The 27,979-nt window shown below is 32.8% G+C and overlaps 1 protein-coding gene across 2 annotated transcripts; it reads left to right on the forward strand.

Annotated features, from left to right (window-relative positions):
* The first annotated feature begins 25 nt into the window (after positions 1-25).
* LOC113511310 (zinc finger protein ubi-d4) lies at positions 26-27,979 on the forward strand. 2 transcript variants are annotated; one of them, XM_026894934.3, is made up of 12 exons: positions 26-131; positions 267-376; positions 1,274-1,367; positions 1,816-1,996; positions 3,944-4,147; positions 4,397-4,478; positions 13,595-13,831; positions 14,382-14,599; positions 15,467-15,572; positions 22,993-23,105; positions 23,669-23,808; positions 24,158-27,979. In XM_026894934.3, exons 1-11 carry the CDS (start codon positions 76-78, stop codon positions 23,798-23,800), a joined length of 1,533 nt encoding a protein of 510 aa, XP_026750735.2. In that variant the 5' UTR covers positions 26-75; the 3' UTR covers positions 23,801-23,808; positions 24,158-27,979. The 2 variants fall into 2 exon arrangements, 1 of the variants encoding a protein (XP_026750735.2); XR_008253500.1 differs by lacking the exon at positions 24,158-27,979 and having other exon boundaries at positions 15,467-16,207; positions 23,669-23,694.

Here is a 27,979-nt window from a genome sequence, read left to right on the forward strand (position 1 = left end):
GTCAGTCATTTATATGCGTTAGTCAGTCTGAACATTTTCAACCAGTCAGTCTCAGTCAGGTCAGCGTCTGGTAAAATGGCCGCTACCGAAATACAAATAGTTAATCCATCTAATTTAGCTAAAATTGAGAGGTAATGCGATAATTTATATTATTATAATTCTACTTAAACCTTCTTTCATGAAATGTCATAAAGTATTGTTTGAATCTGTATATCTTACGTGTCTGGTGTTTATATGTTTCCTTGACAATGTTTCGTCTTTTCCAGTTTTCTTCATGACCCTAGTTACAAGGAAATTATTGAAAATTCCTCAACCTTTAATTCGCGACTATGTGCCGAAAGGAGGATGCGTATGCCATTTATCGATACTCAAACGGGTAAGAATATAATATTGATTTTTGTTCTCCATTTTTCTGCAGCCATTGCGTGCCATACAATATAATGTCGGCTAAATTGTGTATTGATACTGATACAATATTTCAGGATTCCGTATCGTTTTATTATTTATTTATTTACTTATGGTGTTTTGTACGTAGGAAAAATTATTTTGTTCAGTAGATACCATTAGGGTTTTCACGAAATATAAATCTTATTAGATACTTGTTCAGATAAATATGTACCTAATTACAATTTCAAAACCGCCCACAAATCTGAGGGCCTACCATGAAGTGTTTTTCGAAATTTCGAGCCTGAACTAAATACAAATATGATGTTAAAAATGTTAAAGTGTCATTCCTTTGGAGTTTTATGGTAGGATTTATGACGAACGAAATGTTTGGCTCCATTTACTGGGCCGATTTCTGAATAAACAAAAACACGAAATTAAGTCCGAAAATTCGGAATTTCATTTCATATGGTTATGCTTCAAACTCTTTTTTCCTACATTCTTCACGACTCTGGAATGCACTTCCTGATGCCATTAAGAGACTACCGACTAAACCGTCTTTCAAAAAAAGCATTCACGTTCACTTTTATTTTTATCCGAGCAATAAGTGCTTTATATTATTCCCAAATTCATGTATAATATAGTATATATCATATATTTGTAAGTATATTTGTTATTCATATATATTTATTAATTTATATATGTAATTTTAGTATGTATGTATATCAATAATTAGTAGTACCGCATTCAAGTATTCTGACACTTCCCTATGGTTGACTGGGAGAGAATGCTTTTAGCATTAAGTCCGCCATGTACACATATTTGTACTAATGAATAAATAAAAATAATAAGAAAAGAAATTAATTTTCTTTTTTTTTTCTCTGTTTAGGTGTCGCACAGAGTCATTGCAATTTATTTATGACAAGGAAACAGAGAATGCCTGGAGCAAGAGAGGGGCAGGTGTACACATATCCAGCACAAAGGTGATAATTTTTTTTTGTAAGGGGCTGGTACTTTTTAATTACAATTTTTGTTTTATCAAATCAGAAATTGTGCAATTTATTTTAATAAGTTCCAAAAGACATTAATATAAATTGTTATATATGTTTCAGTTGTTTGTCACTTTTTTTTTATAATAATGTCAATATTCCTCCAAGATTAACTCTGTGTTTCATTTGTTAAAATTTTGGTCTATTTTGCCTCCAAATAATAAGCAAAATTGGAAGAAAAATCTTATAAGAATTTGAGTTTGCTTCTTTGTATAATAGTGATTATTAATGGAGTTCAGATTCCATACAATATTCAAATATTTCTTTTAAATGACTATTTTTATTTATTTATACTTTTGGATGATCAATAATGTGTGGGTGATGGTGATGCCAGATGATCTTTTACATGCATAGATTGTTAACTAAAAAAACACTATTATAGATGGCGCAAATCGCGCCGCCAGTACCTCACAATGTCGTCGACACGGTGGGGTTGGAGTGGTGCAGATAACTTAGCGGATCACACAGGCGAAGGGGATAACAGCTCCGGCATACCTGGCGATATTCTTGGCGGCGAAGACAGCCGTGACGGGTCACAGACTGCCGCTAAAGATGATCCAAAGGTAAAAATTTTATTAATAGACTTTAACCCTTTCTACTCCAAGCCTTTTTTTCTTTTTATTCCACCAGCTCCATGTTAAAATTGCATTTAGCATTGCATGGCAGAATTATTATAACAGTGCAATTGGTGACAGTTGTAGAAATCAGCACTGTTGCCATGTTTCGTAGTAAGTGTGAGACGGCTTTATCAAAAATATTAGTAAAAAGTCTCACCTTTTTTAAAATTGTCCGCAAAAAGAAGTATTACACTATGTCGAGTGTCACTCGACAGTGGAGCTGGTGGAACAAAATCAATGTCGAGTCACACTACATTGGAGTAGAAAGGGTTAAGTATTGAGTTATGGACAGTGTTTTCTGATCAAGTAACATCAGATAACTAACGTAAAATATTTTTAGTAGTTATTCTATATTGTACTTGTGTTTATTGCTCAAAAACTAAATGAAAACATAATTGGGACTTGGAAGATTAACTTCGAACAAATTTCGACAATAACACTATTATAGTTTTATTACCAGGAGTGGACAAATAACAATAAGCTGTTTACGATTGCACTGTAGATAAGTATATTGCGGTTGCGGCGTTATACAAACAATGGAATCTAATAAATGGTCTCTTTAAAATGTATTGTTTGTAATTTAAACAAAATGCAGATGGTCAAATACTTTACGGTATTGTATTTTAGTGAGCCCAATAATAATATGTGAGATTATCATTTAATTATCACTTTATTTATTAATTTATATAAATAACTTTATTGACCAAAGAAAATAGGGCACAAAAGATGGACATAATGCTAGTAGTATTTTCTACAAGTTGACCTTTATCAATTAAATTAGGTAGTTTTTTTTTATACAATTTAGAATGGCAAACAAGCTGATGGCCCACCTGATGGAAAGTGGTAACCGTCGTCTATAGACATGAGCTGTACCATGGACATAACAGAGTATACTGTTTCGCCCATGATATCCCCCATGCGTAGCCATTCCTGAGGACTCAAATGTTGTTCCTCTGTACCCAGTAAATTCACGCCATATCCCACCCTTCAGACCGAAACACAGTCATGCAAACACAACTGCTTCACCAACCCAAGCAATCGACTTTGCCAGACAACTCTGATTTTTAAAATTTATTGTTATTAGAAAGGGATTTGGATGTGGGTAAGAATAGAATAGAATAGAAATCATTTATTCAAATAAATTTACATTGAAGCACTTTTGAAAAGTCATTACATTTTTTTTAATTTACCGCTCGTTCGGAAAGCTGTCTCATCACAAGAAGAACGAGCAAGAAACTTGCGTGATGCTCTTTTAAATAATTTTATTATTATTTTACATTTTTAAGTTTAATTGTGTGAATACAAACCACCAATTAGCACTAATTCAATTAAATACTCAAAAAGAAAAAAAAAATTGAATACATAACCAACTGGTTAAACAATTAATAAGAGGAAATCAGTCATAGTGATTAGAGCAGACCAGTCCCTACAAGCAGCACCCGTTCACGAGTATGACGGATGAGCCAGCCATCACTGCGCTCGACCATATTTTAGGGAGCCCAATGACCCGGCCCACCACGCCGCCACAAGTCTGGACATTTTAGTGAGCATGACTACTTAGACCACGTCAAAGCTACTCACAATTGCCATCTGATAGTTATAGTATTCACATTTTACATAAGAATGCATGCGGCAATTAATACAAAAAACCGCTACGCTTTCATATTTCTAAAATTAATCAATTAAATCAAGAAAGCAATGAGAAAATAAAATTATAACGTTGTATGCTAATAAACTAATTATTTACTTGATATGTTGTCATCTATGAATTCGTCTATCCTGTAATAGGCTTAACTTGAATTCGTCTATCCTGTAATAGGTAACTTATAGTATGTGTAACTTATAGTATTCATAAGTTATAGCAAACTCAAAAGTTGTTCTATTTCTTAATAGGAATGGTTCTATGATGAACTAGCAATAGAAGAGATGGAGACAGGAGAGGAGCCTGACCCGGAGTCGGACGAAGACTACTACGACGACACGTACGCGAATAGGCGCAAGCGGCGCGGCGGTGCCACCCCCACTGGGCCCGGCAGCCGCGGCGGTAGGACCAGGAAGTCACAACCAGATGATACCCCTGCTAAAAGAGGACGTGCGGTACGTTACATAAAAAAAACGTACATATATAGCTACATATATATAAATAGTTAGTACTTATATCTGCGCCTCAAGGTCAATGAGCCTTTCCAGAACTATATAATACGATGTCTACTAATCTCAAAATTTCTTAATAAATCGAACACTTTTTTCGTAGATGCTTTTTTGAGAGAAGCTTTCAGAATAATTCTATTAGAAAATTATAAAAACGCATCATAACTATATTAATATTGCATGTTAATATTGCAGGGTCGAGGCCGCAAGCGTGCTGGTCAAGGTACACTCCCGTACGAAGTGCCCGGAGACGCTGAGAAGCCGTTCGGCTGCGAACGTAAGTCCACGAGGCGACGACATTAGTGCCTCACATCGTAGCTCAGGTCCTATGTAGGCAGCTAGAATGTTCTATCGACAAATAACACGATCTGAGACTGTCTGTCAAGTATTTAATAGTAAACATAATAGTGTTAGTGTAATAGATTTACAATGTCTCTTATTTGGGCTATTTTGCATGTAGTCATGGGCAACATAGCCATCCCAGTTTTGCATAGGAGCACTTTTATAAGGTGCTGGTATTGCAAGCAACTGTACACAATGGTAAACTACTATAGGTGCTCATTTGCCATTATAAAAATAGTAGTACCTATAAAAAATGATTTCTCATTACAATGTATATTATATATGTATTTTATAGAAATATTTTTGTGACAGATTAAAAAATTTATCTTTTTTTACTTGGTATCCAGAAATAGATATTTTTTTAATTCTAGAAATTTAGCGCGTGATTTTCCTTGTAGATGTAACGATTAAAAAATATACTTGATAAGTTCATAAATTAAATGGTTACAATTGATATACTTCTCAGACAATCTCCATCTATGTAGGAATTTGAGAGATAAAATTCTCATTTTATATAGCATTACAAAGTTTGCATTTATTTTCGATGTCCAATAGGATTTTACAAATGCAATAAGTCTATCAATACCTATGGTGTACTAATGCTAGATATGTCCACACATATCCTTGTTACTAACAGCACAAGCTGCCTGGACATATGTGGGACAGATATAAATCTCTTATTCATAAACATGAAAATCTCTAATATGTTAGCTATTGACATTTCTTTGTTTCTTGAATTGAATACTTAATTTGATATTGTACAAAAGTCATTATTTTGTTTAATATCAAATTTTAATATTTTCACTGTAGCTCGCCACGATTTTATATGATTTTACTGTCATGGTGTAATAAGAGTGCAGAATATATTACGGCTCGATTATTTGGCCATTTGGCATATTGTTTGAGTTACAAACAATACATTTTAAAGAGACCATTTTTAGGTTTCATTGTTTGTATAACACCGTAACTGCAATATACTTATCTACAGTACAATCGTAAACAGCTTATTGTTATTTGTCCACTCCTGGTAATAAAACCATAATAGTGTTTTTGTCGAAATTTATTCGAAGTTAATCTTCCAAGTCGCAATTTTGTTTTCATTTAGTTTTTGAGCAATAAACACAAGTACAATATAGAATAACCACTACAAATATTATTATATTAGTTATCTGATGTCATTTGACCAGAAAACATACTCTCCATAGCTCAGTACTTAAAGTCTACCAATATTTATTTGTTTTTCACTTCTGTGTTTAATTTTTTGAAGAAAATGGGTAGAACTAAGGAATATTTCCAAGAGATCAGGGGCATAATAATCGGCTTTCATAAATTGCATATTATGATCTGCTCTTCATTTATTGTATAAATTTATAGTTATATATTTAATTATATCATGACCGTAGAATTGTAAAATCTGGTGTGCTGAGGTGAATTATAAACGCATTTATTAATAAAAAAATTTATTAAAAATTAATATTTATAACAATGATTATTTTTTAAATTATTTATTCTTTTATAATTCATAATAATTTGAAGTATATCTAATATAGGTATATGAAACGATTTACGTGTTTATGAGTAACACGGTAAATCTATTTTGATACAACTATAAACTCGTTTATAGTCTTGAATATAAGGCGTTTAAGAATAGATATAGAATTTCAAAATAGTGTAGCGACTAGACCATATCATGAGCTTACGCGTTATTATAGATTAAACATTTGTCACAATTTGTAGACGTTGCGGTTTTTTTATTGGTATAAATTAAAAAAAAAAAGAAGTTTTGTGAATAATATAATGAAAATCACTGTAGTTAAAGAGCAGTACAAAAGTAAGGTCTTCCATGTTCAATTTTTTATTTTGTTTAAATATTCATCGTTTCGGTCATTACAGTCCACTGGTGAACTGAACATAAGCCTTCCAGGTAAAGGGAGTTTTACCAGTAGGTGCCTTGTTGAGTGATAATTGATGTACATAACAGGTTGAACATTTATATTTTGGATTATGGCTGTTTCAAAAATGCGCTAAAACTACTGGGGGGAGAGGGGAGGAACTTATTTGCCCAGCCATAAAATATTGAAAAAAATTTAACGAGTGTCACATGGGATGAAGTAATGATTTTAAAACCATACCCCATACTCCATACATCCAAGTCGGTTTAGGCATTTTGAAGTTATAGTGTAACAAAAAAACTTACATGCATTCGCCCTGAAAACATTATAGTTTTTTTTGGACAACACAATAATAATAATAATAAAGAAACCGCAACGCGTACCACCGAAATAAACGATAACCCGACATAATAGTTCGTGCAATACATTTTTATACATGAAATAAATTGGTGAACCGCATACCTCGATGGTAAAACAACATGAATTGCTCAATACTTACTAAATATACAGAAATAGATGGACCTGAGCTTTCTTAGTTAATTCTCTATATTCGATATGCAACCAGACGTCCGATGTAAAACTAAATGTAATTAAATTGGATGTTAAGCGTTTAAAAATCAATTAGTCTATTATCATGAACGGAAGGTTTATTTTTGAACCCTAAACAGCTGACTGCTGAATTAGTGTCAATGAAGCATTGTACTAGTTTTCATTGTAAATATTTGTAAATTTGTCCAATATTAGGATTTTATCGCTTACCTCCAAATAAACCTATTTTGAACTATTAAAGTTTTTGTCATTTTATTTTTCAATTAATTCTCAATTTTAATAAAGGGGACAAAACACTAATAGTTGTAATAGGTTTATAGGAAATTTTAATTTTGACGATTCTGTGGGGTAATTAAAAATTGCCATGTAAAAAATCTTGACTATATTGATTTTTAAATGAAGTAATTATGTATGTAGATACATTTGTATGGGCCGTTTGGATTGTGACCGCGTAATGTAACGTAGATGGACGTCTGCTTGTAATTCGAATAGTTTAGATAAATATAAATATATCATTATATAAGCATCACATAGTTGTAACATAGTGCAGGGCCAATGAGTACTGTAACGTAGATGTAACATAGGCGGGACTTGGTCGAGCAATAAATTATACTTCGGGGCACTTACTGTTATGTGTCTGCACTTGTTAGCAAGTGGCAGATGTGTCTATCGATAGATACGTCATCGCTATCGCGTGCATGAAATAGAACGCGCGATGTTTTGTTGTCTCGTTCTGCACTCATGGACGCGGCAGCGTAAACGTATCTATCATGAGATTCGTTTACCATTTGTTTAGAGGGTTTGGTTGGAATATTATAAATTTATTTTAATCGCATATTTGAACGGATACATGTGGGTACAGCATAGTGGAGCATGTCTTCCACATTTAAGTAATTCTATATAATGTAAATAACAGAGTCTCTCTCTTTTCATTTAAGAGTTTCCTCTTGTCGGTGCAAATAATTCATGCACTTGCTTCCAGCCAGCTCTATCCCAGGCCATATCCTTGACCTCCCCGTATGACATGACACCCAGTGTTTCTTTTATCTGTCCCATGTAGTTATTTCTCGGTCTTCCTCTTCCTCTTTTGCCCTCTATTTTTCCTTCTACTATGCTTTTTATATAATCGTCATGTCGTATAAAAAATAACAGTTTAATAACTGTAATTTCATATAAAGAACAGCTATGTTAGATAAAGTAATGTGTATTGCTTATGTTACTTTATCTAAATTATTGTCGATCCCTTATCTAATTGGTTGCTTTGTTTTATGTAAAATAAACAATGTGCCCACTTGTTATGGCTATACCCACTGTTTTGAGATCATCACCTGTAACAGTGCGACTAAAACAGCAAGCATCGTGCCATTTGAATTTGGACTCTAAGTTGTGTACTGTATAATATATTTTGGAATACCCTCATCGCGTCAACGAGTAGTGTAATTTATCTTGTTCGAAATGTATTCAAATGGCCACTATTTAAAGTTCAATTTAAAATGACAAGATGCTTAATGTATCCAAGCAGTGAGGTAATGGTGGTGTATATTTATGCGTATTAAATGTTTATACACGTGCATTTGGAAATGTACGTATTTTTTTTTTTTTAATTCCAATCACCTCTCGTACATACTCGTGTTTATATCTTTTTTCAAATGGATAAATATTCAATTACCAAGAGATAGTTTGACACAAAACAGTGAGACCGGACAGTGTCGGCTTGTGAGTCGCAAAATATGCCTTTTTATTGTTGTGTACGTATGTGTATAGTGTTAGTTATATAAGCGAATCTCCTGGAATTATCCGATTAATGAATATTAGATATTTTTAGGCGAATTAATAGACTTATAAATAGTGGTCTGAGACTTTCACAATGCTATCTTGTGTTGAATAGAAATATAAAAAAAATTATTCAAAACAAGATGTTTTTTTTTATATTCGAAACTAATATTAGTCATACTTGTTACTATGTGTATTCAACCTGAGCCTAGATCTAGTAATTTTAATTTATATTAAAAAATAATTCAACCTTGTTTTTGTGAAAAGTGAAATTATCACTTTATGTTTAAATAATAAGGTTTATTTTTATTTACGTTAGTGCAAATTGAACATCACAATTTTTATGTGTATATATAAACTTTTAATCTTTTTTTTTAATCACATAATTCTTGTTATTAATGGCCAGTATGTTATTACTTTAAGCTGTTAATATACGTTATTGTTTGTAGAGAGTCTCAGTACTGCTATCCAAAATTATTATTTATATAAAAAAAAAAGCTTGCATTTAAATTGATTTGTTAAGGCCAAGTGTTTACTGGATGTGTATATTTTATTTAAAGCTAACTACACATTGGTTTTGTTCATCGCCAATCACCACTTCACATGAGCTATTCGTGAACGTAACTATTGTATGGAGAATACACCATTTCGACAATACAAATTTGTATGAACCTAAATGTTTGGCGGTGCGTTTGAATATCGCTCATGTGACAGGTCTCCTAATTCTAATTGTATAATTCATAAAGACTTTGTATTTATATAAACCTTATTTAAACTTTAGTATGTTTTGTCTCTTTTTTCTTTTGCTAATGTGATGATGTACTGGCACATATTTAAAGCCTTTTTAAATTTTTATTAAAGTAAAAAGAAATATACAAAAAGGTTAAAAAAATTATAAATGTTACTAGTACGACAACAATATCTTAAAATTGAGAAGTCTTTATGAATGCGAGTGGGAGACCGCGTCAATTACAAAACCTATAGTGCAAATTGCGTAATAAACAAATAAGAACGGTATGAAATCAGTGACACCAATTATTGAATACACTGCCACATATATTTTATTAGTGGTCGGGCGATTAATGTAGCTCTGTTATTTATAATGTAGGGTAGACTAGATATACTTCAGTAATGAACCTTTAGGATCGGTATACATGCATCCCGTATTTCCGGTAGAATATTTTATAAATTATATGTTGGAAATAAAAGAAGTGTATAAAATGTAGGTTTACACAAGTTTTCATTTTTGAGCTAAACGTGATGACGCTACTTCCTTGTGACGTCACTTCTCATATCATTGTAGTACAGGTACCAACATCACAATTTATCAAGTTGTTTATAAACTTTAACTTTTGTATACTACATAGTGATATTTTTTTTAAAGTTACTTTACAATTTACAAACGATACTAAGGTATTAAAATACTCTATCGCCTATTTATTATCCATCTATAATTCGACACTACGATATACTTATAGTAATTTTCTGAAATACTCTCATGTTCTAATAAATATATGTATATATATTTTGGTGGATGCATGTAAAAGATCGTGATTTGCTTTTTATTCTCAAATTGTCTCTGAATAGATGCTATTGAAAAAGGTTCAGTACTGAATACATTGGTATGAAGTTGCAATTGACATAATTTATTATATAATACTTATATTCTCGTTTGTATCGTAACGGTTTTTTTTTTATTTAAAAAATTTTAAAATTCGTATTCGACCTGCTATAAATTTTACTACTTAATGTTAAAAAAGACTGGCTTTATTTTAATTTTTTTTTTTAATTCTGTAACAAAAAACTTTGTTGCACCTTTTGGAAATGTATTCTAATTTAATTTTAAATTTATAAAATGTAAATATTAAATTTTTTTTTGTTTTAAGGATATAGGAAATACTTTTCTTAATTGCACCTTCATACCGATTAATCCTTATTCTAAACGGGATCTTATGAATTATTCATACTTTAATCACAATGTTTAAATTCTAGCACAGGTTGGTTTGAATGTATGTGTACGACTCATGTGTCTGTGATAGTTTATTTATTTCTTTTCATTTATCTCTAGGAATTTTTCTGTAGCAATGACTAAAGTTTTATTCCGTTTCTCGTGCCAAACTGAAGCACCATGTCGATTGTTAATTAATGAAATGTGTCACAAATAATTGATTTGGCTAGAATTAGTCATTTTAGAATTTTATTAGTAGGTTACAATTTGACATCAATGTTTAAAGTATTATATATACTTAGTTTCAAATTGTTAAAATTAATTCCATGGTTTATATGTATAAATCAATATTTCGAAAAATAAGTCCTATTTACTTTGAATACTAACTATTCGAAGTAGTTTACAGAAAATCACAGATTCGTCACGGTAACTATTAAACTCGGTGGATTGTATGAAAGGAATCGTATTGTAATAAGTCTAAAGCGGTTTATTTTTAATTTTACAAATCTTTACTATGTACGACATATTACATTAATCTATTTAAGATTACATTTAGAGAAATATTAAAGTTTTTAAATGTAACTGGCAATACAGATACATTGGCATCATTTGTAAATAGATGAATCAATATTTTAACTATGTGTATTGTATTATAATTTTTAAATAATGGATTTTTATGTCGAAAATGATGTTATAACACAGTGATTTGCGACTTGTCTATTTACGAATTGTTATTCTCTAAGCGGAATGAAGATTATGTCAAACAAAATACAAAAGAGAATTTATAACAATTCTTTTCCTAAAAGTGAATTTACACTAAGGCCACCGTCACATTAGGACGATCTTTGATCGCCGATCATCCGCGACGGAACGCCAATACATTAAATTGTATACAATTTTTTACTATTATATATATACATTACGTAGAAAATCTATCGTTCGGTCGACCGCTGCAGAACTCCCTTATTTTGTTCTAATTATATTGTTGTGAGTGATTTTCTAACAAATAGCTGCCAATCTTATTGGGGGAAAAAATCTATCGGCCACGTAATTTTGATGAAATCTTCATACGTTACTAAAATGATAACAAAATTCAGTATTATCATAAAATTTTAGTCATTGTAATGTAAACTGTGTTTAATTAACTGTATCATTTATTTATTAGTATTTTAGCGGTTCAATGACGTTTTAGGTCTTCGCGTTATTCTTAGATCCAAACTATTATTAGCACCCAAAGATTGTTATGAATTTATACAAGAATATTTATGTTGAATAAGAAATAAAATTATCCAAATGTAACGTGATTTTGTTGATTGTATGATTGGACTCCAAGTTTGGATCTCGTGGTGTTGTTATGCTAAGGATTTTGTGTACACATTTGATGAACTGTTGGAAACAAAAAAATAATAACTTATGTACATTTATTAAATTTCAAATAGACGATATGGTTGGATAAAGTAACTGGCATTTTTAATTGTTAAAGATTTTTATTTAATTATAATTTGTTTTTATTTCATATGTCGAAATTTACGATAACTTTTGAAATTAGTAAATTGTGACGCGTCAGCCATATCGCCGTATGTGAAACAGACTAAAGATAATTTGTTTGTTATTAACATTAATGACTTGTGCAAAAAAATTTTCAAAATATTCAATATTTAAATAGTAAATATGTATTCTCATTAAAAAGAAATTTAATACTTAATGTTCATCAAATGTTGCCATGACAAGCAAAATTCCCAGCATATAATTAAATGTTTTAAATGTGTAAGAGTGTGTCAAATGGCAGATCCATTGATTTGAAGTCATCAATCTAACTCCACCGCCGCGGGTGTCTGCGTCCAACAGAACTGAACATAAAGATATCACGACGGACCGGCAGTTTTTATGTATACATTGTATAAGAACGCAAACGTGACGCAATTGTCTATGGGTAAAAAAGTAAAAGCAGCTTCACTAAAGTAGGTATATAAAATAAAATACTTGGGGAAATTAAAGAGTTTACATACTTGATTGATTTTAACCTTTATATCGGTAATACTTTAAAAAAAAAAATATATTAAATTGTTAATTACATAATTGTTCTTAGGTTTCTGAGCGTTTACCACTTTTATGCTTTTTTTTTTTATTTCTATTATTTCTTTTTTCTTTAAAAAAAAATAGTATTTAAAAAGTGAAATACCTTTTTATGTAAATCTTAGGTTGTAAATTACAATGTAAAAGAATAGAGTAATAAAATTTTGGCCATAAAACAATTTAATACGGAACAAGAAGAAATAGTAAAAATAAATATTCTCAAACCCTGTGTTAGCATTGTTTCAGCAACAATACGGTAGATATAACGGTAAAACATATAACGAAACGTCAATCGTTTACGCGTCGCGTTGTTGCGTTCTTATACATTGTTTGATGTTGTGTTACACGATATGTTGATTGATGACCGATAATTATTGGAAATCTTCGTTACTTACGATATAATACGCCGTTGCCGTCGTGGTGCCTCCCTTGTGCTCTGTTCTGATGACGTAGCCTCCCGTGAACCCCCAAAAACCATAGACTATAACAAACCTATTGCATAAACAAGTGGTATTAAACCAGATGGAGGCACTACGCACGGTAAGTTTTGTATATTTCTATTATTATTTTTTAATTGTATAAATTCAGAATTGTTTAAATCATGCATGCAATAAATTATGGAATTTGACAAAGCGAGAGATATTTACTTACATACTATGTTACTATGTAAGGATAGAAGCTGTTGGCCCTTACTAGTCTTTCTAGCGGCATATTGACACACAACAGTATAATTCACAATATTTATAGAAATGTTTAAAATCATTACGTTTACTTCGTAACAATATTCATAACACATTTTTCAATTTGTAACAGTGTGTGGCGCGAAATACAAGACTCGTCCGGGGTTAACGTATCACTTTACGCACACACACAAAGACCCGCCGCCGGGAGGCGCTCCGGTGGCGGCTGGCAGTGACGGCGACTCGCGGGACAGTCGCGCGGGAGCTCATACGCCGCCCCAGCCGCAATCCCAGCCCCAAGCGCCACCGCAGCCTGCCACTGAGTATCAAGATAGTTACGTGACGTTTTTGAATAATCCTGCCGGTGCTGGTGAGTTTATATTAATGAAAACGTGATAGGGCCACTTCACTAACTGTTTATAGTTGTCGCTCATTGTTCATACGCGATACACGTACATGTTAAGCTCGCTCAGTAACGATATAAATATAATTAACTACTGTTATCATGGGTAAATGTGACAAATGTAATAACTATGAGAAGTCCTGGATTAGAATGTGCTAGATGTGAAAAAATAGTACATTGCAACATCAGTTGTTCTGGTCTATCAAAAAAGCAAGTAACAGCGCTCCGTGCAGCAGACAATGTTGACTGGACCTGCCAGGGGTGACTTGACTACTCTCCAAGTAGATCTTCAGTTGTAATCCCTTCTTTCTAGTCGTTACTAATTTTCCTAATGAATTTTTATTACGAGGATTCGCTCAATTTATTCATCTAATGCTGAATTTATAAAATAATGACATTAAACTTATTATGTATATAGTTTGACTCTACAATTTTGCAGTATGTCTATTAAATGAGTAATAGATGCAAATTTGAACATTAGCATTAGTTAAGCTCTACACCATTGATTATTCAACAGCGACGTTAGGTGCTGCGAGTGGGGCTACGCCCCCGGCGCGGCGGCCATCCCCGCCGGCCAGGCCCGTGCGGCCGGCTTCCGCTGACACTTCTTCCTCCGATTCTGCGCACGCGCCGCTCGTACCCCCCGGCACCGCTGCTTCCGCCGCCGCTGCCGCCGCTGCAGCTTCCGCCTCGGCCCCTAGTGGGGTGCCTGATGTAAAAGAAGGAGATACTAAGGTTCGTGTTTCAAAAGTTATCGTAAAGGAATTTAGATATAAATAAACATCACATCAATTGCCGAAATATTTATAAGCTCATCACGGCGTGAATTTACAGGGTACAGAGGAATAACACCTGAGTTCTCAGGAATGGCAACGCATGGATGGTATCATGGGCGAAACAGAATACTCTGTTATGTCCGTGGTACTGCTCATGTCTATAGGCGACGGTTACCACTTTCTATCAGATGGGCCGTCAGCTTGTTCGCTATTCTAAGTTGTATAAAAAAAAAAACTTCATAAAGGTTATGTCTATTTTTTTTTAATGAATGTTAATGGAATGGTAACCCCACCTGAGCTAACGGTATACGCTGTCGTAGCACCAATGAGGGATGATAGGTAAGAATGAACAGGCAGGTCAGTTAGCCCACCGTGAAGAATACACCTGAAATTCAGCACGATGGGTTCCAGGAGGACCATGTGGAGGTCAACCAATCAGGGTATATTGCTAGTAATCCTATCAGGTATATTGCTAAAATTTAGTATATATATATATATATATATTAATTTTTTATATATATATATATATATATATATATATGTATGTATGTATGTATATATATATTAATGGGTGATAATGGAATGGTAACCCCGCCTGCGCTATTGGGATACGCTGGCGGAGCATCAGTGAAGAATGATAGGTGAGGATGAAGCAGGTCAGTTGGCCCATCGTGACGAATTCAACAAGAATTGTTCACGATGGTTTCACGTGGAGGTCGACCTAATAGGGCTGTCAAACGTCATTGCTAACAATCCCTTTCTCTCCTGCGACATATATTTCAACATATATTTCAACATATATTTCAACATATATTTCTGTGCCCAGGCATCACCGTCACCGTATTGCGATTTCTGCCTCGGCGACGACAGGGAGAACAAGAAGACTGGCACTCCAGAGGAACTAGTTAGTTGTTCAGACTGCGGGCGATCAGGTAAGAGACGCGGCCGGCCGCCGCGGAACGGTCTCAAGAAGTGTTACCACATCGAGAACAGAGTGTGCGAACGCCACAGACACCTGCAAGAGAATATAAAACTCAACGGCGTTGTGGAGATATTGTCCTCCATGTCGTACTCGGCCGATGATTTCGACACGTTCGCCAGTCAGACCAATTTGCTGAATGACGAGTATGTCGAGTGCCCTGTCTCCCCGCCATCTTCGCGTCAGAGTCCTCTCATATAGGTTAAAATAGGCGTGTGTAATCCAACCAGCCAAATATAGATTAAGTTTGTTTTGTTTTATTGTATAACCCTTTCAGACCTGAACGATACGGGCGTGAGTTGTAACTTTAAAAAAATCTAAAACCGCGTGCAATTCATTTTTACGCACGAAGCTGAAATAACATGATAGTGAGATTCTAAACCAGCCAATAAGAAATCATTTTAGCGGTTAGGTGGTGCAGTAGTCTCGTGCGTGCCGGCAAGATGGCTTGGCTCCAAAACACGAAAATATATTTAATCTGAAAGAAAAATCTTGGGTCTGAAAGGGATAAGCGCTGCGCAATTTAAACACTTAAGAAGACTGGCACTCCAGAGGAACTAGTTAGTTGTTCAGACTGCGGGCGATCAGGTAAGAGACGCGGCCGGCCGCCGCGGAACGGTCTCAAGAAGTGTTACCACATCGAGAACAGAGTGTGCGAACGCCACAGACACCTGCAAGAGAATATAAAACTCAACGGCGTTGTGGAGATATTGTCCTCCATGTCGTACTCGGCCGATGATTTCGACACGTTCGCCAGTCAGACCAATTTGCTGAACTGATTAAGTTTGTTTTGTTTTATTGTATAACCCTTTCAGACCTGAACGATACGGGCGTGAGTTGTAACTTTAAAAAAATCTAAAACCGCGTGCAATTCATTTTTACGCACGAAGCTGAAATAACATGATAGTGAGATTCTAAACCAGCCAATAAGAAATCATTTTAGCGGTTAGGTGGTGCAGTAGTCTCGTGCGTGCCGGCAAGATGGCTTGGCTCCAAAACACGAAAATATATTTAATCTGAAAGAAAAATCTTGGGTCTGAAAGGGATAAGCGCTGCGCAATTTAAACACTTAAAGCTTGTTCACACGCATATTTGGCGTCAATCGTTAATATTTTTTTTTAATGTATACCAAATAACATTAAGGAGGTTCTGTTTTGGACTAAATGTGATATTCTTTTTGTTTTATTTTTTATTTTTATTATATATATTTTTTTATACGACTGAGGTGGCAATCAAGCATACGGCCCACCTGATGGTAAGTGGTTACCGTAGCCTATGAATGCCTGCAATACTAGAGGTATTACGCGCGCATTGCCAACCCTGAAGAAACCTCTTTACCCCCTTTTGAAGAACCCCATGCTGCAGTCTCTTGGGAAAACCTCGGCAGGGAGCTCATTCCATAACCTGAGTGTTCGTGGGAGAAAACATCTCTGAAACCGCGCTATACGCGACCATTTAGGCTGTAGGATATGAGTGTGAACTCCCTGTCGATGGCGAGCCGTACGATGGTAGAAGGTGGCCGTGGCCATCATATTGAACAATTCCTATATATTATATATATCATATTATATAATATTTTTACAATATCCGCATTAATTTAAATGATTTTTATTCTGGTTTATAACAAAAATTTATGTTGCGTAACGCTTTATATATAATTATGGTATTTAGTTTGACCATCAGTTAAAATTGCTGCTCTCTTGTTCTATATTTATAAAGGATACATTTTTTGCAAAGGTTTTTATTAAAATAAATATGAACGTTAAGAAAAAAGCTTTGTCTATATACGGATTATGGTAAGATTACACAACTTTTGCAGTAGTGTTTATTCTGAGGATGTAAGATTCAAATGCGAGGGAAATTGATACTTATCCCTTATATTCATAAGTAATATTGTCACAAAATTCATCACATAGTGTGGTGAGATTTTTCTTACCAAAGAGGTATATTTGATGTCGTTTTTATTTTACGTTTTTATTATAAAGATATTACTAAATTATACATATGATTTCATATACATTCCAAAAAATATGTTTAAAAATATCTAATGGTGATGATGAGAGAAAAACTATTGTTACGTCAAGATATATAAAGAGTAGAAATTTAAACTTTATATGGTAATGCATTACTTAAAAATGTGATCTTAGTGTTGCCATGGTAAAATTTTTATACTTATACGATGATGGATGCCAAATATTTTAATATGTTGTCTGTTGTAATATTATAAGATTTTTATCTTTACAAATTATTCCTGAGTGCGTTATTGAGTTAAACGAAATTTTATTATGTTAAATGATACCAAAATTATATTTTTTAAAAGTACATAATTATTTCAAACCGCAGTGGATATCAGTTTAGTTATGTAAGCATGCTTTTAATTACGTTTATTAGGGCCTGCGTAGACGAGGACAGTAGTGCTCTTTTAAGGAGTAAAAACACAATGTCAATTTTAAAAGATTTTTTATTTTTATTTGATCGTTAAACAATTGAATAAAATATGATGATATACTAGTTTTTTTACGATAAAATAACTTTTTTCCCCTGCATTCAGAGTATGACGTAGTTTCATAAAATATGCGCTTTGTGATTTGACTTTTTAACAGAGTATTCTATCTAGAATATATTAAATTGTATTGCATAATACAACTTAACGCAGACTTGAAAACACTCATATGAGTGTTTTCAAGTCTGCGGGTAGCACAATGGGAATTTAGACTCTTTAAGTCTCTCGTCTAGGCAGACCTATATTGATGTTTGATATAGGTATTTATAAATAAGCTAAAACGTAACAAGGTCTGGAAGAAATCCCTTCAAGGGCTAAGCCGGCTTGTGTAAGGTACACAAGCGTTCATTTTCTGATATCTGAGGTAATATACCTAAATGTGAGTGTACAATAAAGCTTATGCAAACAAACAAATGTTCCATTGTATATTTATAATTGGAATATGAGAATGAATTTAATATCTGAGTCAGTTGGTGCCTTAATATGTAATTTTTTTTTTTAAATAGTCCAAATTTTTATAATTTTGATTGTTTTTGAATTATTCCAACATTTACCATATATCCATGAAGCGGTTTGAATAAAATAAATAATAATAAGGTAAACCGTAAAATATCATGTATAAGATTTTTAAAATTGTCATAAACGCTTAACTCCTTTCGAAAGCAATCTTTAAGCGCATATATTTCTGTCTCGGTCATTCTCTATTGTTTTGAAAGGGACCGGTATATGTGCTAAAATTATTTATTTATTTGTGTGCTGAAATTAAGTCATGTTTGGAGTACTAAAGTAATTATAATATTTTGTTTATAACTGCTTTGCTTACTACCGTAAAGCCAAATACATCACAATCCTAGCTTTCTAGTCACGCGTCACCAAAAGAAAACGAGTCATATGTTAAAGCACATACTAATCTTTGCTTTTTTAACCGACTTCATATTCCACAATGACCATTAACCATGAAACTTTTGGGTACCGTTCAGTGTTTTTATGGCATAAAGATCGGTAATGTGCGATTGATGGTAGTCGCTTACCATCACGTCGTACGCTTGTTTGCCACATTCACATAAAAAAAAATACAATAAAGACGTCTAAACTTTAGAAAGAAGTCATATTATTTGTACTATATTACATCTTGTTTATCTTCAAACGAAGTCAAATAGAAGTCTGTTTTTAATTTTTTTTTATGCAATTAAGAATGACAAACAAGCTGACGGCCCACCTGATAGAAAGTGGTAACTGTCGCTTATATACATGACCAGTAACATGGACAGAGTATACTGTTTCGTCTATGGACAATGCGTTGGCACCCCCCATGCCTGAGAACTCGGTCTCTAGAGACCCTATCCTGGTGAATTCTTCTAGAATTCATCAGGATAGGGTCACTGACCTGCTTTCAATTTCAACTACTATCGCGCACTGGTGTCAGCGTATACTAATAACGCAGGTAGGGTTTTTTTTTTATAGGTGATAATGAAATAGTAACCTCACCCGCGCTATCAGTATACACCGACGGGGCACCAGTGACGGATGATAGATGAGGATGAAACACGTCAGTTAGTCCATCGTGACGAATTCAACGAGAATTGTTCACGATGGTTTCCAGGGGTAACCACGTGGAGGTTGACCTGATAGGGCATATTGCTAGCAATGGGGCTGTCAAACTCCATTGCTAACAATCCCTTCCCCCCGCAGGTGAGGCCACCATTCTATTCTCACCCATTGAAAAAAATATGCTGTCGGTAGGTGGCAGTTCTGTAACTGGACTTATACTTCGTAGACATAGACAAGGTGTTCACCTTTACCTTATATTTCCTTCTTTTATTTCAAGTGGTCATTTTGGGATGAACATCGGGTGTCTAAAATAGTCACTTCGCCTAAAATGATTTATATTTGCATTTTGTCTAATTATTTATATGTTACTTTATCGACGGGTTTCTCATTTTTTTTTTCTGTAAATTTACATATCATTAATTCATATCAATAAAGGTATTTGAATTTGAGGTTAATAATTGAGTACTTTAATTGCAAATAATAAGTCATTTTTGGGATTACATTGTGAATCATATAAGTAGCAATTTTAGACCATAGATTATGTTAATTTTTTTTTATTGTAATTATGCCTATATTGGCAATATTGTCTATTCTCAAGTTATAAATTATATTTTGAACTGAAATTCGTTCATTATAATTGGTTTTTTTTTCTTTCTTTTATTCTGAACAGAGATGTTTGTCATTGATTTAGAACAAAGTAATGATAAAACAAAATTGCAGTGCCAGAAGTGTTGTCCATCGGTTTTGGAATTATGGGGATATTTTAGAATGCCATTTATTAAGTAATAAAACAATACTCATATTAGTTAAACATTAAATACAAAATAAATTACAAAGGAGAAGTACAATGGCAGTTTTATAAAATAGAAAAAATATATTTTTAATAAATAATATATTTTTAAAAAATATTTATTGGCATAAAATAGAAAAAATATATTTTAAACTCCAATAATCAACATCATGGATATTAGAAAAAAAAAATATAATTTTTTAAATTACTTTTTTTAATACCTCTTTATTTCTTACAAAATGGAATGATATTGTGATAAGTCTAATGTATTTTAAGTGTTCGACCGTGGAAATTTATACTTTTGGCACTGTAAATGAAAAAAAAATCAATTTTTATTTAATTAACTATACGGAAGCAATATTTGAGCGTGTAGAGCTTATAATGTGCCTTCCCATGTTTTTTATAATATTAAATATTTGTATATAAGTTCAGAATTAGTATTCAATCCAAAGATGACAATGTATTAGGCTATGTAAAAGACTAATTCCATATTAATAAATAGCAACATTCCTTCATTCGATATATTATAATATTAAAATTAGATAAGTGTGTAATTTTTAATTAATTGTTTATGTTTTATATTATATATTAAAATATATTACTTTCCAATTTGGCTATTAGTTCTATAGTATAGTTATATTGAATATTCTCTGTCATATATAAATGTTAGTTTAATTAAAATATATATTAACATATAAGTTTAAGTTATATACAGAAAATACTGTAGTTACTATGATATTGTATCTCTACATTTATAATATTGTTCCGTTAATATTTCTAGAATGGACTCTCGTACATTGTCCTTACCAAAATGGTTATATTACATTGTAATGAACTTTAGTATTGTTTTATATACCAAATTGTAGTTTACATATACAAATTTATATACCGGATATCAAGATATCACGGTGCCTTACTTTGCAATATGTATTTAGTCGTTTATTGTAACTAAGCCAAAATATCTTCTAGTAATATAAGTTTGGAAGTCACCTTTAAATTTTATAATTGTTGTTATTAATGCATTATATTTATGAATGTGTAACGCCGGCGGTGCATTCTTTCAATATGTCCTGAATTTAAGAGCATTAAATAAGGGAGGATTTTTTTTTTCTATTTATGAAGGTAACCAAAAACAAAGACAAAGAATTGAAAAGGGAGCGCTTTATGTTTTGCCTGTTGGGATATTTTTTCTATTTAGTATTGCTTGTAATAATATGCAACATTTTTAATACTAAAAGTTGACTAATGTGATTTGTGAGGGCAATTTTTAACTTTTCCCCCTTTTTTCCCTCATTTTCTATTCCACTTCCCTTTTTTTAATTACATGATTAAATTATTATTACATTTTCCTAAAAAAAGTGACTGAAATTATTCATGTAAAACATTCCATGTAAATTCCTTGTTTAATGCTCTAAAATTTAGGTTTGCTGGTATAACCAAGGTATAACCAATATGTTCAAATTCTGGTAAAATGGTATCTTATCAGACTGAACACATACGTCATTTATCACAAAATTTAAGCTTAAGCCAAGGCAGAAACGTTAGTTTTTTCGAATTGGCACTACCGAGATTGACATCCTTTAGCTTGCTTACGTAAAAACGTGCCTTACGTCGAGGTATTAAGGTCTATGAGACTATAAAATAATTGTTAGTTTTTAAAGCTACCGTCACTCGAATATGTTTTTGTATCTCCTCTCGTGAAGGATGTAAGCCAAGGAAACAGACCATACGGCCTTGCTGATGTATATTTCCTTTTTAATGGATAGGTATTTAACAGCAGTTTTTTTTTTTTTTATTTTAATTGGAAGTATCTACAACGGTAGGGAAGTGCAAAGTCGCGACACCCAAACATTTGTTATCGCTTTTCATACGTTTGTCTCTAAATTTTATTAGCGTAAGACCGTAATTACCATTGTTTTTTTTTGTGTAACTTTTTTTTTTTACATTAAACATGTATAGACAAAACATTGGCTTTCAATTTGTGCTGAAGAATAGTGAAACGTGCACTTCCTTACTCGTGATACTTTGATGATTCACCATCGCGCCTTTATTGTTAGTTTTTATTATTATTATTTTATTTATTTTTCACTATTGTTCGGCACATTATTATTTTTTTTCCTTTATTTTTAATAATCCAAATCCCTATTTGATTATCGACGGGAAGTGACCGCTTTTAAGGTAAGAAATTGTGCCTAACAATATGTGAAATTTTCTTTATTAAATTAATTAGATTTATGATTGTGTTTTAAAATATATTTCATGGGGTACTCAGTATATTTGTAAACTAAATTCGTCCCATTAGGGGCACTATTAAGTGAATTATTAAACATTAAAAAACAGTAGTTTATTATTAGATAAAAAAATTAAAAGTGTCAATCGAACGTTGTAACTTTGTTTTTATAACTTTTATTTTATTGTCTCTTTTTTCTGTATTTTTTTTACAACACTATTCATAAATTTATTAACTATACATTTATTAGAATGGTACATAATTATAATGATTAAAATTATGTTACACGTTGTGGCCAGGTCACCCGACGTGCCTGCAGTTCACCGCGAACATGATAGTGTCCGTGCGCAAGTATCGTTGGCAATGCATCGAGTGCAAATGCTGCTCTGTGTGCGGCACTAGTGACAACGACGTGAGTACACACACTTGTACATTGTAGTTAGGGTTGCCATTATAAAAATACTAATTCCTCCCGTCACGTTTTACAAGAGTTACGGATGTAAAGAAGCCACTAAAAATATTTCATTTTGAAATCTTTTTGAACTCTGTTGATTCTCAATTAGGTGTTGTTTTTTTATGTTTGTTACCTCCTAGTTCGTTATAAACCGTAGATTTTTTTTAAAAACCAGTTTAGGTGTTTGATTTTGAAATGAAAATATTTGGTTTGCCACAATTGAAGTCGGTTTTTTTTTTGTGGAACACAATCTTTATTCATGAAAACAAGCCAGTTAGTCCATCATGATGAATTCATCAGGAATTAACCATGATAGTTTCCAGGGGGTACCGCGATATTGCTAGCAATGGGATTCTTAGTCTCCATTACTAACAATCCCTTCTCTGGGGGTCCAGTCCCCTGAAGACTCAGATTTTGACCCTCTTTCTTTGGTGTAAATGTTTAGATTTGCTGGTCGAACAGTCCTTTGAAAGGAAGCTAACGATTTCACCCTGTATAACCATTGCGTATATCTCGTACAGGACCAGCTGCTGTTCTGCGACGACTGCGACCGTGGCTACCACATGTACTGCTTGGCGCCGCCGCTCGACACGCCGCCAGAGGGCTCATGGTCGTGTGCGCTTTGCATCAAGGAGTTCCATGCTGACGAGTGAACGACCAGGTCGGTACTCATCACCTTCACTCGTCATTCCTCACTGGGACGAGATTCTTCACCATTATGTCGTAGATATGCCGTTTATACGTACGAAGCGTTTTGCGTCTTCCTTCATCATGTGTACGGCTCCTTCTAGACAAATTTAAGGCAATTGTGAATAGACTGTGGGTCCGTGGGCTTCATTTTAGATCACATCATCACTTTCCATTAAGTGAGATCGTGATCAATTACGGGACTCTTTAATAGTTTAAATAACCATAAATTAAAAAAAAAAAGATAATGTTTAATAAAGTTTTTTTTTTATTTGTGTACATTTGATTATGTAATTCACCAATTCGTATTTTTCTCCTTTCAGATGGTAGATATAATAAGAGAAAGAGATAAATATATCGAGGGCTGTTTGGTACATACGTACTCGTAAATAACGAGTGTTTCTCGTCATTTTATATAAGTTCGCTCGTAAGTGAATATTGTGACAGATTGTACATTGTTGCCATAGATTGTAGGGAGGTGGTCGGGTGAAGACTGACGGCTAGCGAATAAGTTTTTCATAGGCAATTTAAAAGCTCATCTACACAGAACGCAGCGCTGCTCGAACGTAACTTTAATTTCTCGGCACTTTTTTTTAATTTACTGTACCACTGCACCGTATCGTACGGATTTACCATTATAACGTAGTCTTGTACTATACTATAAAAACATGCCAATGTAAGATTTAATTTTCCGTGACAATATCGAGGACGTCCATGGAAATTTAACAATATTCTCAAACAATACTAACCTAACCTTTTTTAACTTAGTGCACGTGAAGTCTGCTGATTGATCGAAGTAAAACAATATTTATTGTATTAAAGTTTGGCATTCTTTATTTATTACAATAAATGTGCTTTACTTTTTAACTATTTAACATATCTGAGTCCTCAGGAATGGCAACGCATGGGTGATATCATGGGCGAAACAGTATACTCTGTTGTGTCCATGGTACTGCTCATGTCTATAGGCGACGGTTACCACTTTCCATCAGGTGGGCTGTCAGCTTGTTTGCCATTCTAAGTTGTATAAAAAAAATCTGGCAATCCGTATGTTTATTTACCACCTTAGTTGTATAATAAAAGTTTACAATAATGGTACCTTCTTACATGAAAACGATAGTGTTCTATGCAATGTATTTGTTTATAAAAGTTCGGCAATTTGTTCGCAAGTGCGCTGCGTTCTGTGTAAATCGGTCTTTATTAGTGAAGTGCTTATAATTTATATATATAAATTATATATAAGGTTTGTTGCTTAGTTGTTTACGTCAATTTTATAAATAAATAGAAATAATATGTATGCTCAAGTGTAATTAAGTTATATATTATTATTAGCATTAAAATATGCTATTCAATGACTAAACACTAATTATATATATGTATATAATATAAAATGTCTAAAAATAATTGGGCACACAGCAGAAAACTTAAAAAAAAGGGCGAACACAAAAGATCATGGAAAGGTCGCAGTGTCGTAGATTTTTTTGCTTGGAAAAAGCCCGTTTCAATAATAATAAATAATCCACTATTGGTGTACACTGGCGAATCACCAGTGAATTATGGTACAAAATGACAACATTTACCATGAACGACACTTACTCATTTACCACGAACTAGAGTTATGTACTTATAACGCCATTATGTCTGTTCCAATATGTACAATAATGTTAAAACGAAATTAAACTATATATGTTCATGGAGATATGTTTGTCATAAAACAATACGTAAATTAGTATCGAAGGCCCTAAAAAGTAAACGAAACAAGTAGGGTTGGTTTCACAAAAAAAAAAAAAAAAAAAAACACTTCAGTCCTGGCATTACTACTTACTTTGATTTAAAAACTAAACCATAGAACCAATTTTGTTAAAATATCTGTGAGTCTAATATGAAAGTACATATGTCATTTTAGTTGAAAAAAAACTTTTTTTTTCAAATCGGAAAAGTTCGAATTATAAATATTGCTGAATTTAATTCTAATTCCTGCTGAATGCAGCACGGTGCAACTACTTTATTTATTAAAACCTGCTTAAAATAAAGTTTTTTTTTTTCACGAGTATAACTCTCTTTTTTTTTTATTATTAATTTAATGAATATCAACGATTTTATGTAAATATTTTATTAAAACGCAACAAACGTTTTGAATGTGTCGAATTATTTTCTTTTATTTTATAATGTAAAAAGAAAATTGTCAAGAAATAAAATGACAAAATCCTATATTTGTCTCGTGCCAGTCTACACTCGACTTTCCTTTTTCTATGTAAGGGCTAGTTCACACGAGTGCTCGAGCGGTGACCCGGTGACGGGTTGTTGTCGAATTTATTTCCAATTTTTAAATAAGATTGATCATTTTTATAAATAACAATTGAATATCAAACAAGAATAGTTTAGCAAATGAGACTGGTATACTCAAGTAGTTAAGTCGAATTTTAAATGTTTACGAATTGGTCTCTTGATGACCATTGGACTGAACCACTGTTGATTCTTGTAGTGTGAGTTGTAGAAAAGTATGTTCCTATGGCACGATGGGGATTCGTGGCTTACCACGTCCATGGTATAAGGTATAAGATGTCTAGTGTATATAAATGTTTCCGTGAATAATTTTATTACATTTTGTAAGTAAATCCGCTGTGCTTCTCGTGTGGACGAGCCGTAATTCTCGTGTATTCGAACTCGCGCTCGCGCAGCGTGTTTATAGCATTCTTTCTACCTCTACCGGTGCTTGCTTTAGCTGATTTATTTTATTTCACAATAGACCGGCTCTACGTAATTTATGGAGAGTAATGAACATACAGTTACACCATTATTATTAGACGAATGTTACTGAGTTTGTTTCCCTTTTTGTTTATTGTAGGAAACTATTTAATCTAGACAAATATTGTTTTGCTACCCTTATAAGGTACATTTTTTTCTCATCGTGGTAAAAACTATACTATTTTTAAAGTCAGATCATTATACATTGTAAAAATTTCGAAAAGGAAACGAAAGAAACTATATATAATTATATATAATTGCAATTGGTCGAATTGTCCACTGTTGAATATAAGCCGCCCTTGGTAGGTTTGCCAGTAGTTGCCACGTTTGGCAGGCGGGTCGGCAACCGCAGTTTGACTTTGGAGATGTTCTAAGAGGGATCCTGTTGTCGTACCTATCATCGGAGTTACAGATCACGTTTATACATCGCTTAAAAACACAGCTCTGTAAAGGTGTAACTGTGTGTGTGACTTTACACACATATTGTAATAGAACGCGGTAATGTCTCCGCTCAGTGATTTAATTTTAACCCTTTTACTGGCGGTGGCAATACGTGTGCCACCAACATTTTTATGATTTTTTTCCACTTTGTAGCACCAATACCATACTGGTGTTGGCAAGGATATTGCCACCATGTTTTTTTCTTCCACTAAATATGAATATATTTTTTTTCTTTAATAAAAGTTATTAAAGTACCCACAATAAACCCAAAAAACGAGCTTTTAATTTTCCGAGACACAAAATTCTACCAGTTAGAGGGTTAAAACAGTTTTCACTTGGTCTAGTACCGTATATACATAAATCAATAGTTATGTCGGCTAGTGGTATTAAATGTTTCATGAAATAGCAGTATGCTCCTTTTTTTTATAATAAAACCTTTAAATAAATAGAATCTTTTTTCATCGATCAATATCGTATTAAAATTTAGTATTCATTTTAAATAGCTTCAGCTTAAAAATCTATATTTCCAATTTGCTGTTTCATGAAAGATGTTTGCGAAATTGTCGAATAATAAAAAACTAGTTTACTCAGTGTCAGATAGATGGCGTTAGGTTTTCATATTATTTGCTGTCTAATTATGCAGGTTACATTATTTACAGTCTGATTATTTAATAGGCATATGTTGTAAGTAACTATTTTTTTTTATATAATTTACATATTTACTTTGTATATTTTTAGCACAAACATAATTTCAAATATTTATTTGTATATTTGTTTATAGATTATGTGTGTAGCCACTTATTAACAAAAATTAATAAATAAAAACAAACCGCCATTTATATGTAATAAGTAACTAAAATTATAACTTTAATTTCTTTTGGTGATAAACACCTAGCGCCATCTAGTTATAGTTTACCACACTAATGCAAGGATTGACTTGCAATTATTATTATTTT

Source organism: Galleria mellonella, unplaced genomic scaffold (assembly GCF_026898425.1).
Source record: "Galleria mellonella isolate WM207_F2 unplaced genomic scaffold, CSIRO_AGI_GalMel_v1 utg643, whole genome shotgun sequence".
NCBI classification, from domain to species: Eukaryota; Metazoa; Arthropoda; class Insecta; order Lepidoptera; family Pyralidae; genus Galleria; species Galleria mellonella.